At 41.7% G+C, this 24,386-nt stretch overlaps 2 protein-coding genes across 2 annotated transcripts in view; one reads left to right on the forward strand and one right to left on the reverse strand.

Annotated features, from left to right (window-relative positions):
* The first annotated feature begins 524 nt into the window (after positions 1 to 524).
* Positions 525 to 16,242, forward strand: Ccdc90b (coiled-coil domain containing 90B). Its single transcript, XM_041652935.1, has 9 exons — positions 525 to 901; positions 5,328 to 5,447; positions 6,238 to 6,341; positions 7,833 to 7,934; positions 9,329 to 9,370; positions 9,452 to 9,523; positions 10,392 to 10,445; positions 12,287 to 12,401; positions 15,698 to 16,242. The coding sequence occupies exons 1-9, from the start codon at positions 802 to 804 to the stop codon at positions 15,751 to 15,753; spliced, it is 765 nt and encodes a 254-aa protein (XP_041508869.1). The 5' UTR covers positions 525 to 801; the 3' UTR covers positions 15,754 to 16,242.
* A 2,524-nt stretch (positions 16,243 to 18,766) lies between these two features.
* Ankrd42 (ankyrin repeat domain 42) overlaps positions 18,767 to 24,386 on the reverse strand; it is a 37,499-nt gene continuing 31,879 nt past the window's right edge. Inside the window, exons 12-13 of the mRNA XM_041660192.1 lie at positions 23,173 to 23,317; positions 18,767 to 19,119 (exon numbers count right to left, since the gene is read on the reverse strand). Of these exons, the coding sequence (XP_041516126.1) occupies positions 19,033 to 19,119; positions 23,173 to 23,317 (232 nt within the window). The 3' untranslated portion in view covers positions 18,767 to 19,032. The remainder of the gene's footprint in view (positions 19,120 to 23,172; positions 23,318 to 24,386) is intronic.

The raw sequence follows: 24,386 nt of genomic DNA on the forward strand, positions 1-24,386 counted from the left end.
AGTATTAGGGGTGTGCTACTGTGCAGCAGACGGCAGATGTGCCTCCACCTCTGTTCCCTATAACCGCCTACAGAACCGTTTGTTTTCTATGTGGGGTCTACTGAAGCGCTTGCTGATGGAAAACAAGTTTTGTTTTTAATGAACTTCAGTGCTTAGAATGGTGACCGGGAGGTAGCTGATTCTCACAAAGTTAAAAACTAAGGAAGCCGCTGATAACGTTATTTTCAAGATTTTTACCAAATGGAGCCATTACTATGGTAATTGAAGTGGGAGAGGCGTAAATCGTAAACCTACCGACCCAGTAAGAGGAGAATTTTCGTTTCCCTTGAAGAAAGGGCCTAAAACAGTTGGTCCTCCAAGGCACCAGAGGGCCAAGTAGAAAGACGGGAAACTGCAAAACGGCGTTGAGGGATGGACTTGCACAAGTCTCCTGGAGGAGGTTACAGCGCGGTCCCTCCCTCCAAGGCTGAGGAGCGAGAACTGCAAATCCCAGGATGCTCTGCGGGTACACAGTCTCCGGAAAGCTTGCTGTGGGATTGGAGCTCAACGCCGGCAAATGGGTGCCCGGAGAGGGCTGGGGAAGGGGCGACAGGCTAAAGGGGTACGCTCGGAGTCGTTCGTGAAGTGTGACTGTGACGAGGCTCAGACTCACGTTGGAGACCCCGCAAACAGATGTTTTTATTAAGAGAACGGAAACTATATTTCCCAGCATTCTTATGGTGAGAGAACTACATTGTCAGAAAGCCTCTGCGGGATTCATCTGTATTCCGTTTCCGCTTACTGACGCGGATCTCCGGGAATATGAGGAGCCGCTGGCTTTGGCGGCTCCTACGCCCTGACGGCAGTCGAGGCGGCTGGACTTCAACGCCCCGCGGGCGTCTGTCGCCCGCCCTGCGGAGAGGTGAGAGAAGGAATTGCTCAGGGAAACGATTCGGGCGGGGCGGGGTGGGCGTACTCGAGAGGACACGCCCCCTGCCGGGCCCCGCCCACAAGGTTTATCTAGTTTACTTCTTTAAGATTTTCTGTAACTCTCGTGTTATTTCCAGATAATCTTTATTCCCACAAAGGATCAAATGTCTCTCTTCCCCGGTGGATATATTTTGAAATCACATCACAAAAAACACAACCTCAAAAGTCCAGAGCAGAAGTACACAGGGCTAAAATGGAATCATCTGAGCCCAGCTGTTGTTTTTAACAAAATCCCCATCGGTCGATTTTACCAGTAAAGACTCAGGAGCCAATGCTGGGGTGAAAGCCTGCTAGTTCAGAGAGGCAGAGATGGCCTTCCTCGTCCTCTGATGTCCCAGAAGCCTTCTCTCTCCTACCTCCTCAAACAAAACCTCCTCAAACTCCATTGTCCCTCCCTTCTACTTCCTGTGCATCTCTTTATCCATCATCCTGACTCACTCGTATTCTCTTTTCTTTTCCTTAATAAGCCTCTGTTCACTTCCTATCTGCGGGTTGCTTGCTCCACCTCTTGACCTATGACTGACTGCCTTAAATCCTGTTTACAAGAAAGCTCTTGAATTAAAGGTGTGTGCTAGGGCTGAGCCACACCACAACTGGAGACAGGTTTTCCCAGTACATATAGCAATCTCGAGGTTCACAGTGTGATCAAGTACCCTGCAGCCCAGCAATCTGAGGCAACGTGAACAAGTCTCTGACCCACATTGCACATAAAATGCAAACACAACACCTTTCATCCAGCACATAGCTTTAGGGCACCTAGAATTGTCGGGCACTGGGAACTCAATAGAGACCGAGAACAGATGTGTCCCCTGCTCTCAAGGTTTACTTCCGTGGTTAGCTTACTTTCTGTAAAAGAGGCAAATAGTAAATACTTTAGGCTGTGTGGCTGATATAGTTGAATACCACTTCTCTGTTGTTGAGAGCAGTCGTAGATAATAGTTCCAATAAAGTTTTATTTATGGAGACAACTCTGAAGACTGGGTGTTGGTAGCCAGATAGCAGCAGCTCACTAATGCCTGGTTGAATGGGGGAACTTACAAATCAGTGGTTTCATAATATGAAAATTGTGAATGGCGTTATGAGAGAATGTTACAAGGTACTTTTAAATCCACTAGGAGAGACCTGACCTCGGGAATCCTTGCACAGGTCCCACCAGAACAGACATTTGTGCACGGCTCTGAAGAGTAAATAGGAACAGGCAAACGAGAGCTTTCGGAACACAGACTGAGCAAAGGCCCCAAGAAGGGAAAGCAAGCAGATGGCATGCTTGTATAGTTAAAGTCTAGGAGCCAGAGTGCATAATAGGACGTGAGCTTAGCTGTGCCCTGCGGAGAGTTGTTGGCAATGTTAAGGTCTCTATCCCAAGGAGCTAATGTTTGTATGAGCATTCATTATTTGTTGACTGAAATCAGGAACTGTACCAGTTTGACTACCCATGAGACCTAAAACCTAAGATATCATACTAGACTCTGAGCATCACTTTCCTCCATCAATAAAATGAGAATTTTAAGAATTTGGTAGTAAGCATGAAAACATTAAAGTGTGATGTAAGTATTCCTAATTCTTTCTAAACTAGAATGAACTTCTAGTGAGGAAGCGGTAATTAAGGGTAACAAGCATTACTCCTAACGTAGCTGTATAGGGCAGCTACTGAAATCTACAGGTCTGATTTTTATTTTTCTCTCCTTTGGGTGTGACACACAAAAGCACATTTTTTACCCCTTTCCTAGATGGCACTCAGCCAAAAGAAGGCTGACTGTGCTAGTCTATTTTTAAAGCATAGGTCCACCTTTTCCAGCTGCTGCTTTTATTGGTTAAACAGAATTCAGATGTGAAGCTTTCATTTTTCTTTTTTTTTTTTTTTTTTGGTTTTTCGAGACAGGGTTTCTCTGTGGCTTTGGAGCCTGTCCTGGAACTAGCTCTGTAGACCAGGCTGGTCTCGAACTCACAGAGATCCGCCTGCCTCTGCCTCCCGAGTGCTGGGATTAAAGGCGTGCGCCACCACCGCCCGGCTCATTTTTCTTAATAACGCCTATTTCCTGCCTTCCAGTCGATAAAATCAGTGAAGACAGCAGGAACGCCTGACTTCAGTGTGTATTGCCCTGTGTGGCACAGACCTAGTGCTTAGTCTACATTTGTTGACTATAAAGATATTTAAGAAGAAATCACATATGCCCTATAAATCACTAGCATAAAGTAATGCCTGAAATTGAGGCTGTCATTTAAGTACCTAGATATATAAGTACCTTGGGATAAATGAGGCAGACCACACAAGGTGATGGAATGTGAGCTTTGTAGTCAAAAGAACCCAAATTGAAACCCTATTACCTGCCATGGGGTCTTTAACCTAAGCAAATTCCTTTGCCTTTCTTAAGCGAGGTATGGTTTGGTCTAGTTTGATCTGGTTCCATTATGTAGCCCAGGATAGCTATATAACGGTCCTTCTGCCTCAGTCTCTGTGCTAGAATCACCATATCCAGCGTGAGGTACCATATCCAACTCTAATAAGTGTTTTGTTTTGTTTTTAATTTAAAGAAGTGAATAATACTACCTTGCCTTGGCAGCATATAAGTTATCTGCTATAATACCTTGCATTTGACTATTACACTGACAGTTATTATCTTAATGTATCATAATAGTTTTATATGTGCAGAATTCATCTTCAGAGGAAATACTTTTAATAAAATTAATCAGTAACAGAGAAAAGGACTAATCTGTGTCTAAGTGAAGCTTTGGGAATTAAATGGAGCAGGACCAAAAGACTTCAGAACTGACCAGTAAATGCTCCAGGACTTAAAATCAGATTCATTGATCATGACTCACCTGTGTATCAAAGTGCTGTATGACAGAACTTTTCCTGGGTAGACACAACACACACATCTACTCACTCCAGTTAGAGAGCCCATGACAGACCAAAGTACAGATAATACCGAAGTCCAACTTGGTGACCCATGAGTTTTATTGTGGTTACTTACAGGATGGGTGAGGGCTTGCTTATAGGAGCAGAAATGACTCAGAGACAACTGTATCAGCAGCTGTCCCACCCCCACCCCAGCCTGGGTGACAGTGGACAAACCTGGGGACTTAGAGCACACTGCACAGCCTGCAGGCAGCTCAACAGGTTGGAGAGTGTCCTTTCCCAGTGCCTCGGTTGGTCTAAACCTCCTCCAGGCAGCTCAGCTGGTCTCTGCTTCTTTGGGGCATCTGTTCTAGTCTGAATCATCTTTGGAGCTTTTCTCCTCTTTCAGTTTTGTTTGCCCGAGCCTTCTTGGCAATTTGACTTCTCCTAGAATCGTCTACACAACTTCCTTCCATTCCAGGGGGACTCTCAGGTTATATCATTTACCCTGGCAGGAAGGGGGGCCTAGTGAATCTGGTCAGTTTCAGGGATTTCCTGAAGGTATTTTGAGTTATTTTACCTTCCTGTTTAAGAAGCTTCTCTACAAGATGGAATGTTCCAGTCTCAGAGGAAACTGTTGCACAAGTGTCCTTAGGGGTCCTAAAGACTGAGTAACAAAAAGTACAGCCCACAGCAGCACAGGGCTCATAGTCTAGGTCAGAAAGAACAGCCAACATGCTAACTGTATCTGAGCTGAACACGTAGGAAATAGGTGATATGGGTCCATAAGAGAACAGAGGTTACATTAGATAAGAACATACACATAGAAAAGTTTCACAGCACTAAGAAACTTGCAGGCACCGCAGAAAGTGGGGATACTTTTGGTAATTAGAATATGTCACGTTAGGATCTAGACCAACTCTGAAAACACTTCTGAATGATGAACATGTTACATGTTTGCTATGCACAGAATACATCAGAGACTTTTCAGATGAAAAGGGTTCAGAAGTGTTGACTGAGTTTTCTGTCCTGCCTGTTTCTGCAGTCATTAAGTCCCAAAGAAATCACACAGAGGTCTACATTAACTATAAACTGATTGGCCCATTAGCTCAGGCTTCTTATTAACTCTTATAACTTATATTAGCCCATTATTCTTGTCTGTGTTAGCCATGTGACTTGGTACCTTTTTCACTGTGGCAGTTACATCTTGCTTGCTCTGTGGCTGGGTCAGGACTGCACACTAGGACTTCTTTCTTCCCAGAATTCTCCTGTTCTCATTGGCCTGCCTCTACTTCCTGTCTGGTTGTCCTGCCTATACTTCCTGCCTGGCTACTGGCCAATCAGCGTTTATTTAAAATAAAATTGACAGCATACAGACCATTGTCCTATACCACAGAAGAGCCAGTTAATCTGGGTGAGATTACAGGACTGTATTTATGTAGGTGAAGAGAGCTCTTTAGAAGCCTAAGTGTGATATCACTATACATTATTACAGGATGACACTGTCTCCTCTTTTCAGGTTTCTTGACAACCATAACTAAGGCAAGTTATGACAGGAGGCCAGTGGACATAACTCCTCTAGAACAACGAAAATTAACTTTTGATACCCACGCGCTGGTGCAGGACTTGGAAACTCACGGTGAGAAATGAGTACTCGGAAAAGGAAAGCAGCACTCATATAATAAATTCCCAAGTCAAGACAGTGGCACCGTTACCAACAGTGAAGGGGGATTTTTGAAAGAGAGGTGGCCACTGTACACACAGTATTTTATAGTCACTTAGAATCACAATGTTGGGAAAAGGCATACTGTGACGAGAGGCACTGTATGATATTATATGCACAAAATAAGTTCATTGAAGTAAAAAACAACAAAAAACTTTTAAAAGGCTAATGCTAAAGTCTGGATGGAAGTATAAATGTTGAAGAATAAAAAATTGAAGAATTTAATATTTCCAGATATGGTAATGTATTACAAGTGAACAAGTGATTAATACTGCAGAATGGCATTTGAAACCATTAAATCTGCTTACTGAAATTCTAGATAAGGCTAAATGGTAACGAGTTCTTAGGAATCAACAAAAGAAAGATTAGTAATTTCATAGAAAACTAGGCAAAGGCCACGTAAAACAGTACACCAGAAATTAACTAAAAATGTACATGAAAGTGTTAGCCGCACCATCCACAAAGTACAAATGGAAGTCATACCACGTATTGCCAGTTATATAATCTATCAAAAGAGACTAGACATGCTGGGTTTTGCTGTCCATCTAGCTCTGTTGGGAACTAGAGCACTGTTAGATAAGATAGCATCGTCTGTCATATTTCCACTGTAACTGCTTTAAGTATAACAGTTGGGGTGCTGAAAGGGTGTTAGCTCTCTCTTCTGCTAGTCATGCCATGTTTAAATTGTAGGTTTCCTTGTATACAGGGTTTGACAAGACGCAGGCGCAGACGATTGTGTCGGTCCTAAGTACGCTATCGAATGTCAGCCTGGACACCATCTATAAGGAGATGGTGACTAAAGCCCAGCAGGTAATACGTTCTTTGTCTTATCGCTCCTGTCGTTTCCAGGGAAGGAGGAAAGGAAGAATTGGAAAGGCCTTTCACAGTCTGTCTAGAAACAGGACTGGAGTGTCCCTCACAAGAGTATGGTGTACCAAGTGTGGAATCTGGCCATCTTCCCTTGAGCGAGATAAATGTAGTGTTTCAGTCAGGAGATGGTGGAACACCTTTTCCTTTGGAAAACCCTCCAAAATAGAAGAGCTAACCTTTTTACGTGACACATTTACTGTTTTTATGTATGCATGGTTAATCTTCACAAACTTCGAAAGCTAGAAGGGACTAACGTCGCTAGAAAAGACTTTATAAATTACCTGGCTAAAATGTTTAAATCTGAGTGGATATGAAGTTGAAATTTTTGTTTGTTTGTTTTTCCAGACAGGGTTTCTCTGTGTAGTTTTGGTGCCTATCTGGAACTAGCTTGTAGGGGCCGAATTATACAGCCCATATTTTTATATTGTATGGCAGTCAGAATTGTGGGCAACCTACAAGGCACAATTTGCACCTGTCACACAGAAGGTGGTCACCTAGCTTTTTGATAGTAAAACAACCTGACACCATTTTAAGCAATTGGTCAGGATATGTTAATGTTTTGGGTTTTTTTTTTATTGTAATTTGAAAATGTTAAACTTAATTTTACCCATTTGTACAGGGTTTATTACAGAAACTAATAAAGTATTCTCTAAGTATTTTTTAAAGTTACGTAGAGCAGGACCTTTTCTCCAAAAATCACATTTAAAGTTCTTTATAAAGCAAATGCATATGATTCTTTCCTGTAGGAGTTACCTTTTCTTTCATATTTTCTCTGTAGTGTCAAATATAGGAGAGTCCAGGAAATTTAAACAAAACTAAATATGCTCTCCTGATAAAGGGAAATATATAGCTTATTTTCTTTAAAACCATACCTCTGACTCCTATTTGATATCTTAGTATTTTCATGTGGTAGAAAAGTCTCTCAAAATCAAAACAACAAATATTTAAAAAAACAGAACCAAGGGGCTGGAGAGATGGCTCAGCAGTTAAGAGCACTGGCTGCTCTTCCAGAGGACCTGAGTTCAATTCCCAGCTCCCACATGGTGGCTCACAACCATCTGTGATGGGATCTGATTTCTGCCTCTGGCATGCATGGAGACGGAGCACTCATATACATAAAACACATAAGTTAACCTAAAACATCCGTGAAACACCATTTGTTGAGGAATGTAAGCACTTTTCTTAGGATTCTCATCATGAAAAGACGTAGGTACTGCTCTTCACTGTGAGAAAGTGAGAGTTTTTTCCTTGAATTTCCTCGTTTTTCCTTTGCTACTTCAGACAGGTGGGTTCCATGTGTAGTAATTACATGTTTGCATGTTGGCATACTCTTTTACAGTTCCATAAGGCAATTCAAAAATAGAAGGATGCCACCATTCCATACATGACATTACATTACATTCCATACATTGTTTTCATTTTATGTTCTAGGAAATAACAGTCCAGCAGCTAATGGCTCACTTGGATTCCATCAGGAAAGACATGGTCATCCTAGAGAAGAGTGAATTCGCGAATCTGAGAGCAGAGAATGAGGTGCTAGAACTTTTAACTTACTACTAGTGATAGAAAAGTAACTGATCTCACAATTATGCCACTTTATTAAATAGAAAGACCCCAAAATATTATGTACTACAAGTTTTTAGATTAAAATTTCACTGTTTAAAGCTGGCCATGGTGATACACACCTTTAATTCCAGCACTTGGGAGGCAGAGGCAGGGGGATCTCCGTGTGGTTTAGGCCAGCCTGGTCTACATAGCACATTCTAGGCCAGCTAGGGCTACAAAGTGAGATCCTGTCACAGAAACCAAAAACAAAATTTACTGTTTAACCTTAGCTAATCTTTATCTGTAAACCATTTTTTTGCATACATATTGTAAGTTGTTTTTATAAAAGGAGAAAAATTTAAGCGCCAATATAAATTTTCTAGTATAGCTTATCATATATTGTTCTTTAAACTGAAAGTACTGTGATATTCTCCATTTTATTTAATGCTGTTGTTTGACAGCATGAGAAAAATGTATTTTAAATATTTATTATTTTTAAATTCTGTTTATATGTATGTGGTTGTATGTGTATGGGTGCAGGCGCCAGAAGAGGGCATCAGATCCTGTGGAGTTGGAGTAACAGGCAGTTGTGAGCAACTGGACTTGATTGCTAGAAACCAAGCTACCACTAGCCATCTCTGTAGACCCCCAAATGTATCTTTGTGGTTAAGTCAGAAATTGAGTTCTTTACTAGCCAAAGTTTAAGATCAATTTGGAGAGGGTTGGGAGGGAAGAGGAGGGGGACCGTAGAGAGAGATATACCCTATGATACCTTCAGAGGTCAGAAGAGGGTATCAGAGTTACAGGCAGCTGGCCCCTATCAGACGTTGGTGTTGGGAACTTTAAACTCAGTCCTCTGAACTAGGAGCGTGCAGTCTTAACCACTGAGCCACGTCTCCAGCCCTAGCTTAAATATTTTAGAATTGAAAACAACATGGGGTTGGAGAAATGGCTAAGAGGTTAAGAGCACTGGCTGTTCTTCCAGAGGACCCAGGTTCAATTTTCAGTAGCCACATGGCAGCCTGTGTGTGTGTGTGTACGCGCTCACGCAAAACACCAATGCACATAAAATAAATCTTTTTTTAAAAAAAAAGCAAATCATTTTAAAGGTAGAATCTAATACCAGGACTAAATGTTCATCAATAGACAAATAGACAGAAATGGGGTAAATTTATACAAAGGAATATTCTCAGCATTTAAAAAAAAGGAAATCATAAAATTTATAGGCAAATGGGTGGAGCCAGAGAAAATAATCCAGAGTGAGGTAACTCAGATCCCAAAATACAAATGTAATATGTATTCCTTTATATTAGTTTTCAAACTTTTAAAGTAACACTCGGGACTTTTGGATTGATGCTAATTGTCACCTCTTTTACACTTAGAAAATGAAAATTGAATTAGATCAAGTTAAGCAGCAGCTGACCGTAAGTGAAATTTATTTCACTGATTTTATAACAAATACCCACTACAAGATAATTGTTAAAAATACTGATTTTTCTTTAAAGCATGAAACCAGTCGGATCAGAGCAGACAATAAGCTGGACATCAACTTGGAAAGGAGCCGAGTAACAGACATGGTAATGTGCTTTTTAAAAAATTAATTACATTTTATTCATTTTGTGTATGTGATTTGTGTGGGCACACTGGTGAAGGTCAGAAGACTGACTTATGGGAGTTAGGTTTCTCCTTCCACCATGTGGATCCTAGGGATAGAACTCAGGTTTCTCCTTCCACCATGTGGATCCTAGGGATAGAACTCAGGAGTTAGGTTTCCTTCCACCATGTGGATCCTAGGGATAGAACTCAGGAGTTAGGTTTCTCCTTCCACCATGTGGATCCTAGGGATAGAACTCAGGTTTCTCCTTCCACCATGTGGATCCTAGGGATAGAACTCAGGTTGTCAGGCTTGGTGGCAGGTGTCTTTAAAAGCTACTCAGCCACCATCTCACCAGCCCAGTAATGTGCTTTTGTTTTGTTTTGCTTTTTAATATTTTTTTTAGTTTTGCGTAGATGTGAGGATGTTGTGTGACCACATGTGGCTGTCTTCATGAGCACAGATACCCTAGGAGGTCACAAGTGTCAGGTCCCTTGGAGCTGCTGTTAGAACGGCTGTCAACTGCACCATGAGGGTGCCAGAGATCAAACTGAAGTCCCCAGGAAAAGCAGCAAGCACTCTTGATGACTGAGCCATCCTCCCAGCACCTCCAACAATGTGCTTTTAAATGAATTTTTTATTTTTTTCCCTTTTAAATTATGTATAACCTTTTCCTGTTGTCGTTGTGACACATGGAAGGTGAGGGATGACGTCACAGAATCAGTCTGTCCTTCGCCCGCCTGTGGGCTCCCGGGACCCTCGGGTTGCAGGCCTGTGTGGCAAGTGTCTCTCCCCACTGCAACATCTTGCTGCCCCTCTTTCTTTTAACCTTCTGCCTCTATATCCTTTAGTTCACAGATCAAGAAAAGCAACTTATGGAAGCAACCAATGAATTTACCAAAAAGGTAAGGTTACTATGCAAAAGTTCCCCTCCCCTTATGTCATGTCCCTTGTTTGTGTGACACTTTGGTGTGCATCAGTTTGTAAGCTTGGACTTCACATACCGAGCCTGTAGGGTCTGGTTTCATCGCAGCTATTTCAGCCCGCCAGCCTCTGGGGAAGCTGCCCTCTGAAGCGGGGCTGCATGAGCTGCACCCTTGGAGTAAGAATGAAAGCCTCCCAGGGCTACAGCGGCCACTCAGCATGCTACACTCGCAGGGACTAGAGTTTGGTTCCCAGCACTCACAACCACCTGTACGTCCTGTTCCAGGGGATCACATATCCACACAGACACAATCTAAAATAAAACAAATACTTTGAAAAACTGAAGTAAGGATTGGGCATGGTAGCACTGCTAAATTTTAATCTCAACACTTGGGAGACAGAGGTGGATCTCTGTGAGTTCAAGGCTAGCCTGATCTCTACATAGTCAAGTCAAGGTCAACCAGAGCTACACAGTGCAACTCTGTTCTGAAAATAATGCCCCCTCCCAAAGAATTAACTTTTTCATGACATACTTTTCAAATTTTAACTTTTTATATAGACAATAGCTACTTTTATAAAAAGAAATTCACTATTGTTTAAATAAATGTCTAGATTTAAATAAACAATTATCTTTAAAAATTTTAAATCATAGTAAATATTTACTATTTATTATATACTAGCTGCCATTATACATATACTTGTGTCTGCTACGCATTTAATCTTCAGGCCAGCCTCTATAATGAGTATTATTTCTACTTTACAGTTTGGAAAACCGTACACGAAAAGGTTAAAATCACACAGCCAGTCGTTGATAGAGTTGAGAAAAGAACATGGTGCTGGAGTTAAGAGCACAGGCTTCTCTTCCAGAACCCACGTTCAAGTCCAAGCACCCACGTGGCAGCTTACAACTGTCTGTAACTCCAGTTCCAGGGGACCCGACACCTTGTACAGACATATACAGGCAAAACACTAGTGCACATGAAATACAAATAATTTTTTTAAAAAAAAAAAAGAACTCAGATTCTAATCCAGGTGTGGTTTGTAATCCCAGAACTCAGGACTGCCATGAGTTTGAAGCCAGGCTAGATTACTATGCAATATCCTGTCTCAAATAAAGAATCCAGACTCTGAACCCTATACTTAGAGGTCTGTTTACATTCTCATTAATCCTGAATATATTAATTAAACAATAAGTAAACTGTAGCCTTCTGATTTAGCCTCATCCTTTTCTTTAAAAGTTCTCTTGCTCGGAACTTGGAGAAGGAAAGATCACCTGTGCTCTTTCAAGAATCCGTTTTCTTGCACTTCTTAGCCAGAGAAAGTAGATAATTAAGAAAATGAGCAAATTCTCTCAGCTAATTTCTGTAATTTCTGAGCGCTGTTCCCTGTACTGCAGAGTTACCCACCAGGTGTATGCCAGTTCCTTGTATATTCATTTCCGTTCATATTATAAACTTGCATGATTTTTTGGCAAGATGTATTTAAAATATGTCCTTATGTTTAAAGTATTAATAATATTCCAAGGACTTTACCTATAAAACAATAGGTGTGACTAAAATGTTTACTTCTTAGTTTATCATATATATTTAAGTCTCAAATATCTTAGGAGATTTTTAGTAGGTTATGCCCAGGATTGAATAATTCGAGGAAATTACCTTCAGATACGAAATTAGAGGAATTTTTTGTTACTTGGCAGCTTTCATTTACTATTAAGACTTTAATAGATGCACAGTTAGCACACAATTGAAGGTTTTAATATAAATGTTTTGTTCATATTACATAGGGACAAAAATATAATTCTGTTTATTCTGATTTGCTATAGGATACCCAAACCAAAAGTATTATTTCAGAGACCAGTAATAAAATTGATACTGAAATTGCTTCCTTAAAAACACTGATGGAATCGAACAAACTTGAGACCATTCGTTATCTTGCAGGTAAGTCTGTCAGAAAGGAACTTCTGCTGACAGTTTTTGGATTTGTTGGTTCCTATGTGTCTGGATAACCATTCCAGGAGAGAGAAAAAGGAGCCAAAATACTCTTTACTGATTGAAGAAGGTTTCAGTTTCAAGATTGAAGTTTATCAGGCAACTGGGCAATTCAGTTAGAGAAAAGGGTGTCTGGCTATTGAGAAAATAAACCCAAGAACAAAGTGGTAAAATTAATTGGGTAAGTTCCACAGTGGAAAAAAATCATTTTATAGTTTGAATGGCATTAGAAAGATCACTGAAGTAGATGCAGGCTGTTAAAACACAGCAGAGAGGAGTGGAAGGTCCGGAAACATCTTACCCCAAACCGACTGAGCACACAGATACCATCCCAAAATTAGATTGTCTCCTTTTGAGATCCACAGCTTCAATCTGACCTAAGATTTCACGGCCCCATGTAATAGGAGAATGCACTGGTTACGTATTACTTGTCTTTCTTCTTTTTCATAAAAGCAGTGTGTTTTTATTTAAATTATCCATATAATTCAAGAGCAATGAAAATTCCCTTACCTTCTTTATTTACTATTTGCAGTTTATATCTTGTCTGCTGTATACAAGTTATATGTCTACTTATAGAAAGGAATTACACATCATAATTAACTCTGTGTGTTCAAATGTAACTAAATGTCTTAAGTATATTTTAACATTAACACACATCTTTTTATTATAAAAGATAGTATTCTGTTGTTCAAAATGTTATAATTTCCCCAACAACGTTGCTTTCAATTCTTCGTCCTGAAGAGCAGTCTAGTCTGCACACCCATGTATGTGCATGCTTTCTGAGGACACATATTGCTATACCCTTGTTGCTATACGCTTAAAAACTTGGAGTCAGAAGATACACCTGTTTTAAATGTGTGCATTAACAAAATACTATAAAAACCCTGATCATAGTGGTTTTCCAGCCAGCCCCTGACTTGGTGATGTCACCAGTTAGAGGATGGAGTCAGCCCTCAGCTGATGTTTCTTCTTTCTAAGTTTTTAAAATTAAAAAATTTTTAAAAAGCACCTTCTTTCTTTCCTCTTAATTTTTTTTAATTTTATTTTTATTTTATGTGCACTGATGTTTTGCCATGGGTGTTGGGACCCCTGGAACTGGAGTTACAGACAATTCTGAGCTGCCATGTGGGTGTTAGGAATTGAATCTGGGTCCTCTGGAAGAGCAGTCCGTGCTCTTAACCACTGAGTCATCTCTCCAGCCCAGCAACTTCTTAACTATGAGAGCTCTGTTTTTTTTTTTTTTATCTCCTCAACATTAGGGTCCTTTTTAAAATTCAGATTAAAAAATAGTTCTAAGACAGCAGTGGTGGCACTCGGGAGACAGAGGCAGGCGGATCTCTGTGAGTTCGAGGCCAACCTGGCCTCAAAAAATTGAGTTCCATGACAGCCAGGGCTGTTATGCAGAGAAACCCTGTCTCCAAAAATCAATAATAATAATTCTAAAGCTAGGCTTTGAAGACCCCTACTCTAGAAAAACCAAAGGCCTTGAGCTTAACTGTAATGCTATCTAATTCCAAACAGTCTTTGGGATGCTCATCCTCTTCTAAAATCAGTCCCAGCAACAAAGGAGTGGTTTCGATTGGAGCTGGCATTTTCCAGTATTCTCTTGCATATTTACTTACAGAATACCACAGTTAAAAACAAATCCCCTTTTACCCTCCAAGTTGAAGATGGTGACATTTTCTAACTTTCACTTAGCAGTTTAGATCTCCAGGGTAAATCTAATAGGCTTAGTGGTAGCAAAAGGGAAAAGCAAATTAGCAATTGTTTTAAAAAAGATTTTCCTGGGTCTAGAGAGAAGGCTCAGTGGTTAAGGGCATTGGTTGTTCTTTTCAAGGACCAGGGTTTGATTCCCAATACCCACATGGTGGCTCACAATCTTCTGTAACTCCAGTCCCAGGGGATCCTGTGTTCTTTTCTGGTCTCGATAGGCACAAGTCACACACATGGTTCATAGCCATACATGTAAAATACACATACACACAAAAATAAAGACTTTCCTGGTCATTCTTCTTTTGTTTTCTTCACTGAGGATTTGAAATCAGTAATACTGAGGCATTTTCTCCTTCCTTCTTTAAGTATGTTTTAGTACTGTTACTGGCAAGCATTTTAGGAAGCCACAATTACGTATTTTTAAATAAGTAGGAAGATACGGCATAAGTGGACCTAGTTTCCCTAGAATACCTGAGATGTTGCTAATAAGACAATAAGGTCCCATTTACTGAAGGTTCACAAACACTGTAGGATTTGGCTGTCAATTTGACCAAAACTTCTTGGCTTAGCCTCCCAAGTATCTGGAAGTATGGGGCACAAGTCTGTGCCCAGAAACCTCAACCTTGACTGAGAAAATACCTCCATAAGGTCAGCCAAGCCTGTGGGGATTTATTTATTTATTTATTTATTTATTTATTTATTGGTGGTCAACATCCATTTCAGAAAGACTTTATTATAACTGCATTCTATAATGACAAATATTAATTGTGTGGTAGGCATGGGACTCCCTGGCATGATGGCAGTGTGAGGACTGGTCCAGGACATTCACCTTCCCTATGTAAATTTAAAGTGCCAGTCCTTGAAGGGAAGTCTTGGGCAGGCTATCAGCAGTGCGGGTGAATTCCTTAAGATACGGTGTGTGGAATAGCCCCATCGTGTACACTTCTGGAGTTGGATTCTATGGAACCTTAAGAGAAACCCTGAATATGTAATCAGACTCATGAAGATGAGCTAAGCTAAGAATTGGCCAATAAATCTGTTCGCATATTTTGATGTTTGATGTGAGAGAGCTCAGCCCACTGTGGGTGGTACCCCTGACCTCTGGGCAGGCTGAAGGCAGGCCGAATATGCCAGTGAGCAAGCTGGTTCTGCTTCAGTTCCTGCTCCATGTCCTGACCTCCCTCAGTGATGGAGTGTGACCTCAGAGTGTAAGATAACATAGACCCTTTCCTCCCCAGGCTGCTTAGCTACAGTGTTTATCACAGCAGTAGAAACCCTAAGACACAATGCTAGCAACTTTGAAGTACTGCTCACATAACTATATTTTAAAATTATTTTTATTTTTACTCTCTGCAATACAGGAGGCTATTGATATAAATCTTGCTTTACAAATGCCTTTTATACTTAGTTTAGTTTTCTAGGGAATAAAGAACATGGGCTATAAATATGATTTTGTTTCTGTTTATTTAATTATTTTACGACCCGAAATTAATTAAACTATAACTTGTAACATAGCTTCTTTTCTTCCACAGCCTCGGTGTTCACTTGCTTGGCAATAGCATTGGGGTTTTATAGATTCTGGAAGTAAAATTGACACCCCTGCTGTTGCTGCCCATCACGCCTTAGAGTGTACTACTACAAATTCTTCAAAGTGCCTATGGACTAAATAGCAGTATTTTGGTATTTTATTTTTGTGTTGTATGACGTTATTGTATTGAAGAGCTGTCTCCCAAAGCCTGGTTTGAGATAGAAGAACATTTTGTCCTTTTGGTAACTACAGCAACAGAAACAGTTTTTACATTTGAGTTTTGCAGCTTTGCAAATGAAGTAGGATTTGTTATCAGATTGCATACTTGAAAACAATTCCATATTCTACATACTTACTGGATTTTATGTCCCTGCTGATTATTGCAGTTAGTTTTTTTATATAAAATAAAAGACTACAGTGAAGTTGGTTGGATTTTCTAAGTAACTGCCTATGTAAGTGGAGTTTTTTTGTAGTGAATAATAAATTTTAAAATGTGTACCCTATTACAAATGTGTTATATTTAATATGAAATATATAGAGATACTCTGATTTTTATGTATATGCCTTTTTTAACTTTTCACATATGTACAGCAGTTTGAGGGGTGGGTTTTTGTGTTTTGTTTTGTGTAGACAGATTTTTCTTTGGGCCTCCTTTCACAAAAAATGATACAGACTTATTATTAATTATGAACGCTTGGCCTTAGCTTACACTTGTCCCTAACTAGTTCTTAGAACTTAAATTAAGCCCTATCTTTGAATGTACACTCTTTCACGTGGCTCGGTTAACCTTGACTCTGTACTGCCCACCCTGCTTCTTCTCCCATTTGACTGGCACCCCTGCTGTTTTCCTCTCAGAGTCCTCTCTGACCCCAGAAGTCCCTCCTACCCTCTTCCTGTCCAGCTTATGGCCATTCAGCACTGTATTAACCAATCAGAGTGACACCTCTTCATAGTGTAAAGGAATAGTCCGCAACAATTCTGTTTGTTTCTTGCTCCCAGGGACTAAGCCTAAGCCTTAATGCAAACCGGCTGATCAGATGTTTGCCCGCAACCTCCATTCCCCGGCGCTTCCTCTCACCTCTCAGATTCACTACATGAAACAGACTTTCTCATCACCCATTTAAATTCGGCAAACATCTCATAGATAGAGAGAGAGAAAGAGAGAGAGAGGTAACCATATATGTAGATATATGAATATCCATCTCAAAGAGAGTTAGAGATTGGAACCCTAACTTCCTGAACCAAAAAAGAAAAAAGGAAATTCAAATTTTATTGTTTTCTTTTGTTGTTATCCATCCAGTCTTCTACATTTTTCTTACTTTTCATTTTTGGGGGGGGTTTGTTGGTGTGTGTTTGTGTGCGCGCACACGCGTGCTACTACATGTATATGCATGTATACAAGTGTGTTAATACATGTGTATGCTTGTGAAGGCCACACGTCATCAGTGAGTATCTTCCTTATTCATTCTCTTTCTTACTCTTCGTGAAACAGGATCTCCCCCTCCCTCCACTTCCCTTCTTCCCCCCTTCCCTCTCTCCCTTTCCCCTCCTCCACTCTTTCTCCCCATCTTCCCCTCTTCCCCTCCCCTGTTCACCCCCCAAACTTGGGATTTTCCATTTCTGCTAAACTGTCAAACCGTAGGAATCCATCTGTCCCTGCCCCCAGTGCTAGGATTACAGACAAACTGTACGCCCAGGTTTTACAAGGCTGCTGTGCATGCAAGCTCAGGTGCTCCAGACAGTCTATATTTTTCTAACTGAAAGACCCTACAGACCCCCTCCTCAAAACCCGCAGCTAGCATGCTCCCGGGGGAACGTCCTGTTTGCTTTAAAAAAAAAAAATTCTCCGGATCAGCAGCCAGCCTGCTCTCGTAAGAACATCCCACGTGGTTGAGAGAGCAGGATGTCTATGAGATAGGAAGACTGCAGGCAGGATGTCAATAAGATAGGACAAAATAATTCAAAATAATCCTGCCAGTTTTTAAGACACAAACTATACAGGAGATAAAAGGTATCTCGGTGTCTTTGAAAGAGGTCTCATTTAGTCCTGGCCTCAGATGGGCTACATAACCAAGAATGACCTTGAACCTCGCACGTCGTGGCCAGTGTGATGTGCTGGATAGTGGACCTAGAGTCCATGCGTGCTGGCAAGCATCTTCCAGCTGCTCTTCACCCCACCCCAGCCATGGCGCTGTTAACACTGGCTTACAGACTGGATTAGAATGAGCTGATCTCTGCGATGCTGATGACCCCATCGCTGGCTCACCATAGAAAGAAAGAGGGATCGAATGGATATGCTTAGGAACTACATCAGAACCACAGCTGCTTTTTCACCAACAAAAAACAAAGTCTCTAAACTCAAGGGATTATGGGGGAAAGGAGAAAACAAGCCATGTGCTTTGTCCTGCTGAGTGTCTCTTAGCTATATTCCCATAAAGCTTGCAGCACAGAGCGAAGATGGAATTCTGAACGAGAATATTTCCTAGCAAAGGTGTAGCCCAGGCTTTTGTGAGAGTAGGTTGTCAGTCCTGTCAAGCTGCTGAGTGACATCTGGTAGTCGTTGTAAAGCTGTTCTGGGTAAAAACTGGCTATGTAAAATTTCCTTCCAAGTCTAGTCGTTTGAATAAAAACGTTTTGTCAGGATGGGCGGGTGAGTTTCTGTGCGTGTATGCATGTTTGTGCGTCTTGAGATAGTCACTAGAGAGCCCAGCTGCCCAGATTCATGATTCTCCTTCCCAGACACCTAAATGCTGGGATTAGAGGTGTGCGCTGTAACACCCGACAAAGAACAACTCTGAAAATCATATGCACATTCGCATTCGTAGTTGTTCATAGCGCTTTCTAGACACTGAGAGAAACACAACTTTAGCAGGGCTTGGTGGCGCACACCTTTAATCCCAGCACTCTGGAGGCAGAGGCAGGTGGATCTCTGAGTTCAAGGTCAGTCTGGTCTGCAAAGAGAGTTCCAGAACAGCCAGGGCTGGTAAATAAAGAAACCCTGTCTTGAAAAACAAAAAGAGAGAGAGAGAGAAAAAGAAAAGAAATACAACTTTATTATGAAGCCATAGTGTCATTTTCATAATTTTATTATCTAGAATTGGATTTCCTTTGACTATTAGATTGTACCATCTTAAATTTAACAGTTTACATGAATACTTGTGAAATTATTACTCATAAATGATGGCTTGCATGTATATGTATATAAAAAGTATCCTGAGTCCATGGTTTTTTTATAATCCCTTTCACCTTCAGAATGGAAGGAGCTTTATAGATTTACATTTATATCATGTTTAAGTAAAGGAAATCAAGCATTTATCTGACCTTCCTGCATGGACCTTCTCACAACCTTCTCACAAAGGCGCCCCCAGGAGACCCTTTCTTTCTTGCTCTCCTGGGCTCTCTGTTGGACTCACAGCAGGTGTTTTCCTATAGACACAGAAGAGAAGAGTCAAAGCCTGCTAACATTCTTCTACAGTGTCCATGAAGGACAAACAAGCCATGCTAAGTACTTTCCTCTCTGATTAAATTCCTTTAGGACTTTGTATAACCACATCCCCAGATCCAAACTATGTGTGCTTCGTGTTGTGCCGGATCATATGGCTGGGCGACACCCTGGAAAGTCATTCAGTGCCATCTCTGCTTGATACAACCTCAAAGGGAACAACTTGTCACTCCTGCCTCTATCTTGGCTAACATTCCATACATCACTGCAGGGTAGAATAATGTGCTAATATGACGTCATTTGTACTATTTTGGGAGCCCCACAGAGCTAGGATTTCTGTTGACTTCTCCATTCCTGAGTTTGTGTGTGCAGTATTATTTACGACATTTTTCATTTTCCACGGTGCCTTTCTCCACTGTTTCTGACTTTCTCATCATCTTGGTATTCACAAGACCTAACACAGAAGAACCAACAAGCAGATAGGAAGGAGCAGAGGAGGAGACAGGAGCACAACAGGTGTTCACTCGATGTTAATCATTGCAGAATAATTCTAGTAAAAAAAAATGCTGTGCGTGCCATTTACCCTGGGCAGGCTGCATGCTCAGGAATAGTTGGCCAGCGCTAAACAGACTCCATGTTTTGGTTTTGTCTCTTTTTTTGTCTTATTCGTTGTTTGCTTGGTTTTGGGTGTGTGTGCGTATGTGTGATGTGTGTTTGGTTCATATGAAGTAGGGGGAGGTCTGGAAAGAGTTGGGGCGTGGGGAGGAATATGATCAAAATGCATAAAAATTTTTAAATGAAGTTTAAAAAAGAAAATGCCTTATTTAGGCAAGACAAATATGAACACAGGTGTTCCTAAAACAGTCTTCCGGCATGTGTCCTTAGGGAGAGCTCATGGCCAGAGTTACTTCCAAAGGCATTCCTGCCCTGCCATTGCTCATGTGCTCAAGAGTTAACTCTTGTACCCAGCACGTGAAATGGAAGCTGCTACTATCTAATACAGCCTGGAAAAACAAAACCATGGCCCCACACCCTTCCCTTTGCTCTGTTTCTGAAACTCAACTTGGAATCATACAAGTTCTTAAAGGTAGAATTTGTCAGAATTTTTCACAAGTTCAATAAGAAAATGAGAGCTAATGGCTTCTAAAGGCAAGAACAGTGATGGTTGTGTGGTGGATTTGGAGCTGGGCAGATTAAAATCACACCTCTAACAAACTGCTATAACTACAAACTTTTATCTGGCGCTGTGTTTCTCAGTTACTGTTTATGAAACAGTGTATGCGAAACAAAAAGCCTTGACCTTAAGCCTAATATTTAAGCAAGTAATAATGCCTAATATTGATGATGCCTAAGATCTCAAAGTGTGTTAAATGATCTCATGAAATTCAAACTTCAGTACTGTGGGTAAAGCATCAACCTCAGGAAGAAAGACTCCCTCAAAGCAGAAGGAAGGGCCTAATACCCTGGAGCAGGAGGATTTGATGGGGGACCCTGTGATATAAATGAAATGAACAAAGGCTCGGTGCAGGAAAGTGCACGAGGTTTGAGAAGGCTCACCTACATAAGCACTAACAGATGCGGGGCTGATAGGAAAGTTAGAACTGAATCCACACTGAGGAATCCACTTCGTTCAGGCAAAAATTTTCAGAAGAAGAAATGACAGGAAACCAAGCTGACTGGTCACTCAAATGGACTGGACTGGACACGTAAATTCTGTACTAAGAGTTCATGTTTCAGGGCAGCAGCAAAAGGTAGACCATGCTGGTGAGCCACAGTTCATGGCTGGAGGAAAAGTTATGTAGGGAAAGCCTCAAGAATCCCAAACTGGCCAGGCATAAGGTCCACCTTTATCCCAGCACCTGGGAGGCAGGGACCAGTCTGATCTATATAATGAGTCCTGGGCCTGCCAAGGCTACAGAGAGAACCTGTAGCAAAAGAAGAAAAAGAAAAGAACCCAAAACTAGGCAGTTAAGAAACTAGATCTGGGGATAAAAATCTTGATGTTAATTTTGGTTTCATTCAGTTTTGAGTTAGACACTGCTGGGAATTTCAGGTGGAAATATTCATCAGAACAAAGGAAGGAGCCCTCGCATTATACTAAAAGTACCAGTGAGAGTCTTTGTCTACAGAACTAGAGCTGCGGCCACAGGGCAGGGTCTGGGTTTGTCCCCGCTTCACTCTAGCTGTGTGACCAACACACCTCCCACCCTGGCCTGACACTGGCACAGGCCTGCGGCACAACACATGGCAGACTGAGGCTGGACCCTGAACGACAGCAGCCTGGGCTACCGAGTTCACGTGAACGACAGCAGCCTGGGCTACCGAGTTCACGTGAACGACAGCAGCCTGGGCTACCTAGTTCACGTGAACGACAGCAGCCTGGGCTACCGAGTTCACGTGAACGACAGCAGCCTGGGCTACCGAGTTCACGTGAACGACAGCAGCCTGGGCTACCGAGTTCACGTGAATGACAGCAGCCTGGGCTACCTAGTTCACGTGAACGACAGCAGCCTGGGCTACCGAGTTCACGTGAACGACAGCAGCCTGGGCTACCGAGTTCACGTGAATGACAGCAGCCTGGGCTACCGAGTTCACGTGAATGACAGCAGCCTGGGCTACCGAGTTCACTTCAGGGTCGTGCTCTAAGACCCGGTCTCAAGGAAAGAATACAGGGGAGAAGAGGAAGGAGGACACATACGGAGACGTAGTCACAGATAAGTGGAAATGTTTCTATGTCTCAAGAACTGTTGGTAGTTTAGCTCATGTTGGTAGGCTTCATCTGGAGAACATTTATCTGGTTTCAACATTTTGCAAGCAAATCTATTGTGTCATATTCTCTGAAGTGATTAAGGGGCTAACGATTAGTTTGGATAAAATAAAAAGCCAGGGAATTTTGTTATAGATCAGACAAGGTAGCAGAAGTCTGAAACAATTTATCCATGATGACCAAAGACAGAAACTCTAAAGGATGAAAATGTTAATGTTTCTCAGTCCACATGATGTCAGGATAAGCTGTCCCCAGGGCCACATCACAGTGGTTTTTGAGACACGGCTTCTCTGTGTAGCCTTAGCTGTTCTGGAACTCACTCTGTAGACCTGCCTGGACTCAGACTCATAGATCTGCCTGCCTCTGCCTCCCAAGTGCTGGGATTAAAGACATGCGCCACCTCGCCCAGGTCACAGCGTCTTTTCTTACGGAAGACTGGGAGTCCAAGTCTAGTCTCATGAGACTGAATGGCTCTAAGTCAGTCCCCTGCTGACAGAGAAACTATTTTTTTTGTTCTCATCCTATGTTTCTTGTGTTGTTGATATGGGTTTTGTTGGGAGGTTGGCTTCTACTAGAAAAACTAACACTGGGTAGAATCACTAGTTAGATTCTTGTCCTTTTGATTTTGGCTTTTTTTCATAACAAAAATGTATATATTTGAAACTCAAAATACAGCTCCAGAAAGTAAAAAATAATGCTTATTCACAGTGGCAAAGAATGTCAAATTCACAATCTTGATGGGAGTTCTAGAAAGTATTATTAGCTCTAGTTTGCAACGCAAGCTCTAACAAGCCAAAAGCTTACCCACATCAAAAAAGATTATAGACAAGACTCAAATTCAGCCCCAACCCAAAGCTGACAATCTCAGCCTTTTCTATGTTCTGTTTGTTGTAATCTCCTGGCCTGGTCTGTCACCTGGGTACCCTGTCCCTTTTAATAGACAAGCTCTGCCCACTCCCAACCTTCCCACCTTCCCCACCCCCAGGCAAGCAAATCTCTCTTCAGTCCTCCCCGACCCCTTCTTTTGGAGAGGCAACTTCTGCCTCTATCCTCTCTCCCTTCCCCTTTCCCCCCTTCTCTCCTTCTCCTTCACTTTCCCCTCCATTACCCACTAAATAAACTCTATACCCAAACTTTCCCTCAGCACGGGTATCTGTCCCTCTCCCGCAGAAGCCTCAGGCCACCCGCCAGGACACACGGGTCCCCCACCATATCTTTATAAATGATAACACTATTTATCAACAAGGATGAATGTATTAAGAACACCAACCGTAACCACGACAGTGGGGACCTGGACTTTCTCCAGTGTTTCCTTGAGTTGATCCATCTCTGCTCGATATTCGTCCAGCTGACACTCTAACTTTTCTCTGCGGAGTCGCTCATAGGCCAGCTGGTCCTGCAGCTCTTTGATGGTCCTATCAAAAATGTTTCTTCAGTCAATCCCCATATACCTAAGAACTGCTTTAGTTAACTGTGGGAAGCAACTATACTTTAAAGAAAATAAAATTATTTATTTGTAAACTGTATTTAGGGTCTTATAAGAATCAGCAGTAATTTAAGTACTAGGGACAAATAGCGACCAACAAATAAATAAGCAATACACATGGTATGCAGGAAGGGAACAAGTACTAAGAGGGAAATAAAATAAAGCAGGAAACAGTAATATAAAATGTGAAGCAGGTGATTAACACGTCTGTGCTGGTTAGTTTTTGTCAACTTGACACAAGCTAGAGTCACGTGGGAGGAGGGAGTCCCAAATGAGAAAGTCCTCCCACTAGACTGACCTGGGGACATGCCTATGGGACATTTTTCCTGATTAAAATGAATGGTATGGGAAGGCCCAGCCAGAGCCACCGACAGGTGGTCCTTAGGGAATAAGGAAACTGGTTGAGCGAGCTATGAAAAGCCAGTCAGGAAGCAGCTTCAGTTCCTGCTCTGGGTTCTTGCCATGAATTCTTGCCCTGACGTAAAGACAGGTGTGCCCCCAGACTGGTTCCGGTCAATGTTTCACCACAGCAACAGAAAGGCCAACTAGGACAGAAAATGGTACCAGACACTGACTGTCACTGCTGTTGGCAACAGGCAAGAGTGCCTTGTCCCCAGTGCTGCCATTTTGGTTTCAGATTCCATTTTACCTGCAGGGTAAAACGAAGTCCCCCTTCCCCACCCCTAGGGGAGCTGGGGACCTTCCAAAAGATGACCCATCTCCTCCTTAAACAATAGAAACAGTCTGTTATGCATCTTTAGTGCTCTAGACAAGTTATAGCTGTTCCTAACAGATGGAACAAGTGAATCTGATTGGTTGGACTGAAAAGCTTACATTCTACATTGCCTGACAATGATGGAACACGAAGGGAAAACCCCTAATCTTTGAATCCCGATTGGTGGGAAAATGAACTGTATTTTGGAACAGATGTCTCTTAAGTACTTGCTGAAATGACCATGGGGAACACAGTAGATCCCACATCTAGTACTGCCCACAGT

This window comes from Microtus oregoni, unplaced genomic scaffold, assembly GCF_018167655.1.
Source record: "Microtus oregoni isolate MIOR12 unplaced genomic scaffold, Mior012 000000F_ref0000247, whole genome shotgun sequence".
Lineage (NCBI taxonomy): Eukaryota > Metazoa > Chordata > Mammalia > Rodentia > Cricetidae > Microtus > Microtus oregoni.

Coding starts and splice junctions, on each gene's coding strand:
- Ccdc90b (XM_041652935.1), top strand. CDS start 802: ATGAGGAGCCGCTGGCTTTGGCGGCTCCTACGCCCTGACGGCAGTCGA. Junction 9,524..10,391: donor GGAGCCGAGTAACAGACATG/GTAATGTGCTTT, acceptor TATATCCTTTAG/TTCACAGATCAAGAAAAGCA. Junction 10,446..12,286: donor CCAATGAATTTACCAAAAAG/GTAAGGTTACTA, acceptor GATTTGCTATAG/GATACCCAAACCAAAAGTAT.